General features: G+C 42.1%; 1 protein-coding gene across 1 annotated transcript; it reads left to right on the top strand.

Annotated features, from left to right (window-relative positions):
* Nucleotides 1-444: 444 nt before the first annotated feature.
* LOC149001618 (putative pre-mRNA-splicing factor ATP-dependent RNA helicase DEAH5) lies at nt 445-9,147 on the top strand. Its single transcript, XM_089136375.1, has 2 exons — nt 445-3,925; nt 8,440-9,147. Exons 1-2 carry the CDS (start codon nt 720-722, stop codon nt 8,831-8,833), a joined length of 3,600 nt encoding a protein of 1,199 aa, XP_088992501.1. The 5' UTR covers nt 445-719; the 3' UTR covers nt 8,834-9,147.
* The last annotated feature ends 126 nt before the right edge of the window (nt 9,148-9,273 follow it).

The following is a 9,273-nucleotide window of genomic DNA, read 5'->3' as shown; positions in this document are numbered from 1 at the left end:
GGAACTTTATTAATAACATTTGTCAAATATTCATATCAAATGGAAAAGTCCAATTCACCCATATTAGACGGGAAGGAAACCAAGTAGTCGTGTTCAAAGATGTTCTGTGATGAAATGGAAATCCTAAAAGTCCTACAAAAGCCACCTTCAGGAATTTCTTCAAGCTGATTTGTTGGTTGGGCCAAATTATTTTCTTTGTTTTGTTTTTTGTTGGTCCTCTGTGACCTTTTTTTCTACCAAAAATAAAATAAAATATACCTCTCAGTAGGGTTTTATATGGGCCATATACTGTATTTGTTTTAAAAAGGATGGAGGTAGCACATCTGGACTTGAATTAAAACGGGATCAAGATGGGCCGGGTTGGGTTGGGTTGGGTTGGGCCTGAGACCTCAAATCTACCATTCCAATCCGGAGCCCATACTTTGCCATCGTAAACTGCCATCAGGGTTAGAGAACCGCTTTTCCTGAACCCTGATTCTTCTATGGTGAATCCACTTCGATCCTCCATTTTTGTTTCTTTTGTAACAATCGATTTCTGATTTATCGGGCAAGAGCCGCAGGACCTCGACTCTCAACGTCTTCTTCTGTTTGTGTTCGAATTCTCGCCTGGAATAATCGAAGGAGACTGAATCAACCTCTGTGTTTAAGCAGGTATATATTCTCACCCTAATTTCCTGCAATTTGTATCGTTGTTTCGTTTTTTGTGTGCAATTCCAGTCATGGGAGCTGAGATTCAAGACGAGGGCTTGAAGAAGCTAGAGTACCTATCCCTTGTTTCAAAAGTTTGCACTGAGCTTGAATCCCATCTTGGGTTTGGTGACAAGGTACTTGCTGAGTTCATCACTGATTTGGGTAGTAAATGTGAAAGTGTCGATGAATTTGACTCCAATCTAAAAGAGAATGGTGCTGAGATGCCTGATTATTTTGTTCGTACTCTTTTCACCATCATTCATGCCATTCTTCCGCCAAAACCCAAATCTGATAAGGATGGTAAGAAGGATACTTCCAATGGTAAGACAACAATGTTTTCGGGTCTTGCAATTGCAGACACTAGGGAAAGGGTCAAGGAAATTGAGAAGGAAATTGAAGAAGAAGTTAAGCAGAAGGATAGAGAGCGAGAAAGGGATAAGGATAGACACAGAGATAGAGATAGAGACGAAGAAAGAAACAGAGACAGACTTAGAGATAGAGACAGAGACAGAGATGGTAGAAAGGATAGACACAGAGATGATGATAGAAGAGAAAGGGGTCGGTACAGAGATGATGATGATAGAAGAGAAAGGGGTCGGTACAGAGACGATGATGATAGAAATGATTCCAGGAACAGGTCGAGACACAGCCGGCACGACAGAGATAGAAGGGATGAAGATGATGAGAAGATTGATAGTAGGGATGGGGAGGATAGAAGAGACCGTAGAAGTCGGCAGAATGATCATTACCATTCAGATGAACCTGAACTGTATAGAGTTTATGCAGGTCGGGTGTCAAGAGTGATGGACACTGGTTGCTTTGTTCAGCTGAATGATTTTAGAGGCAAAGAAGGTTTAGTACATATTTCTCAGATTTCTAGTAAGAGGGTTGCCAGTGCAAAGGAGGCCGTGAAGCGGGACCAAGAAGTGTATGTCAAAGTGATTTCAGTGTCCGGACAAAAGATGAGTCTTTCAATGAGGGATGTGGATCAGACTAGTGGCAAAGATCTTCTCCCACTGAATAAAAGTTTGGATGATGATACTTTGAGGGCAAATCCTTCAGATTCAACCCAGGGTCCTAGAACCAGGACAGGGCTTTCAGGGATTAAGATTGTTGAGGAGGATGATACTGTTCCATCACGACGACCATTGAAGCGAATGAGCTCCCCAGAGATATGGGAAGCAAAACAGCTCCTTGCTTCTGGTGTTCTGGATATTAGGGAACATCCTATGTATGATGAAGGAGATGGGATGCTTTACCAGGAAGAGGGTGCTGAAGAAGAGCTTGAGATTGAGCTGAATGAGGATGAGCCAGCCTTCTTGCAGGGGCAAAGCCGATATTCTATGGACATGTCACCTGTGAAGATCTTCAAGAATCCTGAGGGGTCCTTGAGCCGTGCTGCAGCACTTCAATCTGCTCTTATCAAGGAGCGAAGAGAGGTTCGGGAGCAGCAGCAAAGAACTATGCTTGATTCCATTCCTAAGGACCTGAATCGTCCTTGGGAGGATCCAATGCCAGAGACTGGTGAGCGGCATCTTGCACAGGAACTGAGAGGTGTGGGTTTATCAGCCTATGACATGCCAGAATGGAAGAAGGATGCATTTGGGAAGTCAATGACATTTGGGCAGAGATCAAAGCTCTCCTTACAGGACCAGAGACAGAGCTTGCCAATCTACAAGTTGAAGAAAGAGCTCATTCAGGCTGTTCATGACAACCAGGTGCTGGTTGTAATTGGGGAGACAGGATCTGGGAAGACCACCCAGGTGACACAGTATCTTGCTGAAGCTGGTTACACGACAAGGGGCAAGATTGGATGTACACAGCCCCGTAGAGTAGCTGCTATGTCTGTTGCTAAGAGAGTGGCAGAAGAGTTTGGGTGTCGTTTGGGTGAGGAAGTTGGCTATGCTATTCGGTTTGAGGATTGCACAGGTCCGGACACTGTCATCAAGTATATGACTGATGGTATGCTTCTCAGGGAGATTTTAATTGATGAGAACCTCAGCCAGTATTCTGTAATCATGCTTGATGAAGCCCATGAGAGAACAATCCACACTGATGTACTGTTTGGATTACTAAAGCAGCTTGTTAAACGACGACCTGACCTCAGGTTGATTGTCACTTCTGCTACATTGGATGCAGAGAAGTTCTCTGGGTATTTCTTTAACTGTAACATATTTACCATTCCTGGAAGAACATTTCCAGTTGAGATCCTGTATACTAAACAGCCAGAAAGTGACTATCTAGATGCAGCACTGATTACCGTCCTGCAGATTCACTTGACAGAACCAGAAGGAGATATCCTTCTCTTCTTAACTGGTCAAGAAGAGATTGATCATGCATGCCAATCTCTTTATGAGAGAATGAAGGGACTAGGGAAGAATGTGCCAGAACTGATAATATTGCCAGTATACAGTGCCCTTCCAAGTGAGATGCAGTCAAGGATTTTTGATCCTGCTCCTCCTGGGAAGAGGAAGGTGGTTGTGGCTACCAATATTGCAGAGGCTTCCCTGACCATTGATGGAATATATTATGTCATTGACCCTGGATTTGCTAAGCAGAATGTTTACAATCCTAAGCAAGGACTTGATTCACTGATTATTACTCCTATTTCACAAGCATCTGCCAAACAACGTGCTGGACGTGCTGGGAGGACAGGCCCTGGGAAATGCTATCGCCTTTACACTGAAAGTGCTTACCGTAATGAAATGTCTCCGACTACTGTTCCTGAAATTCAAAGGATAAATCTTGGATTTACTACATTGACAATGAAGGCCATGGGAATCAATGATCTTCTGTCTTTTGATTTTATGGATCCCCCTTCACCTCAAGCCCTCATCTCTGCGATGGAACAACTTTATAGTCTAGGGGCTTTGGATGAGGAAGGGCTTTTGACAAAATTGGGTAGAAAAATGGCTGAGTTCCCCCTGGATCCACCCTTGTCCAAGATGCTTCTCGCTAGTGTGGACCTTGGATGCAGTGATGAGATTTTAACTATCATTGCGATGATTCAGACAGGAAATATTTTTTATAGGCCTAGGGAGAAACAAGCCCAAGCAGATCAGAAGAGGGCTAAATTTTTTCAGCCTGAAGGGGACCATCTTACTTTACTTGCTGTCTATGAGGCATGGAAGGCAAAGAATTTTTCTGGACCCTGGTGTTTCGAAAATTTCGTTCAGTCTCGATCTTTGAGGAGGGCTCAGGATGTCAGAAAACAACTTCTCACCATCATGGACAGGTACTAATCTCTATTCTGTCTGACATGCTTTCATTTAACTGTTATTTTTGATTGGTCAACCACAAAAGAAGAGGAAAGCAAAAAGATCGTTTTGCTATAACAATTGTTCGTTTTCTATTGTTTTATTTTTTTTATTTAGATCTTTTCAGATGTACCCCCTCAAAAAGCCACCTAAACATGGCTCGCCCCCACCCAACCCCCAAAGAAAAAAAAGAAAGCAAAAGAAAAAGCAAATCTGATGGATTTGCCCTGCACCCTTCACACCATTAGTGGACGTTTACAGTTGAACGTTGAAATTTGAATTAATTTTTAAATATGATCAAATTACCTCTATAGGGTTAGAATGACCATGATAACCCTGAAGTTCTATGTTCAAAGTTTGAACCACACTCATAGAGGTGTGTGAAGGAATCCCCCCTTCAACCATTTTCTTCCTTTCTTCCACCATCAGAATTCCACCTTCCCTACTCCTATGGCAACACCCTTCTTGATTCTGATGTTAGCCAAAATTCTAGGGTTTCCCTTGTAATGATGTTGCCCTAGAAATAGGTTCACTCCAGGATTGTCTCTTAGTGAACCAGCAGTTATATAGGAGAATTCTTTGAGGAATTTAAGGTATATAGTAACAACAGTACCCAAGAAGGGTTCGGCAAGGCTTAGAAACAAGGAACTAGTGTTTAGAAGCTTGTGACCTTGCTGTACTTCCAGTTTCAGATCAGGAAATGGGTTTAGGTTTAGGTACAAGGGGTTTCAGGGCTTGGGAGAGGTGTTACCAAGGTTTGCTGCTACTGTACTGAATTTATAAGTTAGGGCTTAGGGAATGCTGCTGTAGGATTTCAGTTGGGCTTGGGAAGGAGCTGTGGTTGCTAATTTATAATTTCAGGTTAGTTCTAAAGTGTTTAGGTCAGTCCTAGTGGGTTTAGGATAGTTTGAAGAATCCTTAAGGGTTTGGATTGGGAAGTGTAGGAGAAGGGTTGGGGAAGCTAATCCTAAAAGGGAAAGGTGATTGTAGTTGGGGTTAGAGAGATATAGGAATTTAATTCAACTAGGTTTAGGGTTTTCAAAGGTTGAAGATGAAGTGAAGAATTTTGAGACCTAATGGAGGAAGGGCTTTTGATTGAACTAACAAGTAGGGATAGGGGAAGGGGAGGGATGCAATTCTATGGGAGAAAAATGGAAGGGGATAGAAGGGGGATCTAGGAGTGCTAGGGGAGGGAAGCTGCTGCTGCTGCCGCAGGAAGAAAGGGGGTGGAAGGGGCTTGCGAGTAGGTTAGGGGAAGGGGGAGCCTAGGGAGGTGCTAGGGTGGGTTTGAACTTGCTTGGAGGCTGATTGATGCTGCTGGAATTGAATAGGACTGCTGAACTTGAAGAGGCAAAGCCTTGAAATTCGCTGCGGCGTTCCCAAGAAGTCTGCGTGGCCTTTGCTTGCTTCCAAACTCGAATTATTTTTTCAATTTCAATTTCATTTATAGCCTCAAATAAGAAACATAACAACAACAACAATAAACCTTGTCCCTACTAAATGGGGTCGGCTACATGGATTCTTGCCTTCCAATCTGTTATGTTTTAGGTCATGCCTGATACAAGGCCTAAGCTATGCATAACCTTTCTCACCACTTCTCTTAAGGTTATCTTAGGTCTACCCCTAGTTCTTATAGTTCCTTCAATTTGTATTATATCACTTCTCCATACATGGGCATTTATAAGTCTCCGTTGAACATGGCCGTGCCACCTCAAACAAGAAACATAATAGGACTCTAATTAAGAAACCTAATTGACTTCAAACTAACGTGCTAGATCTAGTTAAGACTATGACTTGACTAAAAACTTCCAACAAACAAAGGACTCTTATCATATCTCACTCTAGACGGCTCCAGTTAGTATTCTAAGAATAGATATGGAGTCCTAAATAAAAGTAGAATAAAATTGGACTCAAGTTAGGGGATCCCAACACAATTGGGTATCACACCAACTGGACTGAGGTCCAACTCTGGTGATCCTCTCTCTGTTCCCTTACAATTTCTGGCAGCAAATCCCTCCTCACTGAAGGGATTTCGCGCACACACTTTTGGGATCGTTAAACAGAATTGGACAAGGAATAAATGAACAAACAAATGCAATGAATTCCCTTAACAAACTACAAATCTCAGTTCAAGAAGCCCTGCAAGTACTAAGGCTACTAGACTAGTGAACGCACCCCAGTTCACTCACCGCAAGCCAAGCTTGCCCCTCAAAACTGAACTCATTCCCCCCTTATTCCTCTACATCCACATGCAATGTAACCCTCCTCAAAGACCTGTCTTTACCACATGCTTTTTTTATGTGATGACTACCCTACTCCTACACACTCATATGGAGTCCTATCAGAGTCCTAAATAAAAGTAGAATAAAAGTGGACTCAAATTTGGGGGATCCGAACACAATTGGGAGTCACACCTAGACAATGACTCTGTAACAATTCACAAGATACCAATCCAAATAAGAAAATTAAAATAGATATAAGTTCCAGACAACAAACTGGACTCAATAGGGTTCACAAAATCTGGAAAATGACCAAAGTACCCCAGATTCGTATTAGGGGTCCTAGGGTTTAGGGAAGTAACCCTAGGCCCTATGGAACCCCTAGAAACAGTTTAGATCATATCCACTCCAGCCACAGTCTCAACCCCCTGACAAATCCAATCAATGATCTTCAGATCCAGATCTGTTTAAAAGAGTTCATAATTAACGGAAGAGCCAACGGAAGCGAACAGATACTCACAGGAATTGTGCCAGAGATCATATCCTTTGGGCTCAACCCAAAACCCTCTTGTAATTGAATTCTCAGGGAACAAAGATTCTCAGTTCAGGTGTCCAAATCAATGGCTCAGGACTTAAAATAGGGAGCAGTCTTCACCAAAATTAAGTGTTCTTCACCGAAACTTAGATCTCAACCACAAGGTTTCATATGTAGCACAGGATTCATCAATCAGAGATGAATAAATAGGGAGGAAATAGACAGGCGATGAATATCATAGCATATCAACTATCAAGAAACTCCTCAGTGGGGAGTCTGCTTGGTGAACCAGTGCAAGACATGAATTGGGGCTTTGACCACTCCCAGTGTAAACTCTACTAAGGCCGCCATAAAAAAACGAAAAGGGCATATACAACTCAGTAGTAACCTGTTAACAGAGGGTTTGTCATGTGCTGAGATCCAACAAGTAAATCAACAATTCTTTTTCGTTACAGCTTGGTCTCTGGATCGATGTATGCTCTGCATTCTCATGGGATCAATTTGTAAAACCTCTGATCCATACAACACCAGTCATGCCATTTCACCCAAAGTGGCGCTCACAGAAGTGGCAGGTGCTTGCCAGTGATGTAGGTGGTGGAACAGGGTGGTGGTGTGGAATGAAGGAGTGAAGTGGGTAGATTAGTATTCACGTTTGGTTTTTAAATTCATTCATGACAGGTTAAAATGGCAATCTCTCTTGAACCATTAACAGGGCAACTCACGGTGTGAACAAGGTTCGCGCATGTCGGTGGCAGCTGACACCACGGACATAACAAAATGTCACCGCATTTTGGGTGACTTTTGGAGTGGTGTTGGTGAAAAATTGACCCCCAGTTTCAGGGGATATTTGGAGTCATTTTGGCCTAAAACATCACTTAAATTAAAGTTCTTGATCGGCACATGCCCGGCTGTATGCGGGTGAAATTAGAAGTCTGGTAAAACCCATATAAACCAATGTAAACATGCAAAGAAAATATAAGTACACAACTAGTGAAGAGATGTACTAATGTCTACAATTCATTATACAATTATATTGAGTATGACTCATGCTTTACATTTTGTTGCCGACAGACGGGGTTCCAAGGAAGCCTCCTTGGTAGGGGTGTGGGAGCAGTGCCCTTAAAGCTTGTAGAGGTCCTACGTCACTTTGGGCCTCGGAGTTTCTTTGTAGTTTAAGCAAAATAGGTTTAAAATGGAAAAAATTGAATGATAAATCGCTGAAAAATCGAACAAAAATTCAGCTAAATATTGCAAATCTGGCGATATATCGCCAAAGAATCGACTGTTCACGATATATTGATGGTATATTGTCGACTTTTGGTCATCCCTATGTCAACCAGGGGTGTCATGTCACCCTTATCCAACACGGCGATATATCGCCGACATTTGGTACATTGGGTGTGAAGTGTGGGGGGCTTATCCATAGGATTTGCTTTTTGGAGGGGTGCGCTGTGTTTTAGGTTGCTTCCCAAATGGGCGCATTTAAAAACTCTGTTACTTAAGCAAGTATAACTTTGCATATGTAAATGTGTGTATTTTTGTTCAGGTTGTAAATGATAATTCTGATGAAAGGTCTTACAGCTTTATTTCATCCGAGTCATATTTACAGATTGCAATGCTGTTTGGTTTTACAGTTCTATGTCATCCATGCGATATTTAAATATTGCAGCCCTATTCAATGTAATGGATGGTGGGGTAGGGTAGTACATTAGAGATTAATCATGTTACTGTTCTCCAGGTACAAATTGGATGTTGTGAGCGCTGGGAAGAATTTCACGAGGATACGGAAGGCAATTACAGCAGGATTCTTCTTCCATGCTGCCAGAAAGGACCCTCAGGAAGGTTATAGGACCTTGGTTGAAAACCAACCTGTCTATATTCATCCAAGCAGTGCTCTCTTCCAGAGACAGCCAGACTGGGTGATTTATCATGAGCTGGTAATGACCACCAAGGAGTACATGCGGGAGGTCACAGTTATTGACCCCAAATGGCTTGTTGAATTGGCCCCTCGATTCTTCAAGGTTGCAGATCCAACAAAGATGAGCAAACGCAAGCGTCAAGAGCGTATTGAACCACTTTATGATAGATATCATGAACCCAACTCTTGGCGTTTAAGTAAACGTCGTGCTTGAAGGTTTTATTTGTGTACCATTACTGTACAGTCTCTAATTTTGCGAATTAATTTTGATAGCCCAGAATCCCTCTTTGGAAGTAATGAAGGGTTTTCTTTTGGTGTCTGTCCTGTGCTGTTATTCTTTATTTTTTTCTGGGTGAATCTTGATTTTTGTTTTCTACCCTCTGGCAAAAAATGAAATTTCATCATTTCACCTGGAATAACTTCTTGTTCTATTCTGGATTCCTCGCCATTTTTTCTGCACCAGATAATGATTCAGGATTTGATGACCTTCCTCTATTGATACAGTTATGTTAGTATAATCGCAGACAAGATCCTTTTGGGCCTTCTGTTTCTGCATTTTGTAAGTCAATTCTTTGATTTGTTAAAACACATGGAAAATTACACAGCTTCATAGAAGCAAACGGCATTGTTGATTACTTGAATCGTCGGCGATCT

Source organism: Hakea prostrata, chromosome 10 (genome assembly GCF_041222555.1).
Source record: "Hakea prostrata isolate BN-2017 chromosome 10, UWA_Hpros_2, whole genome shotgun sequence".
In the NCBI taxonomy this organism is placed as follows: domain Eukaryota; kingdom Viridiplantae; phylum Streptophyta; class Magnoliopsida; order Proteales; family Proteaceae; genus Hakea; species Hakea prostrata.
Note: the sequence above shows the minus strand (reverse complement) of the source record. Positions and strands in the feature narration are given on the sequence as shown.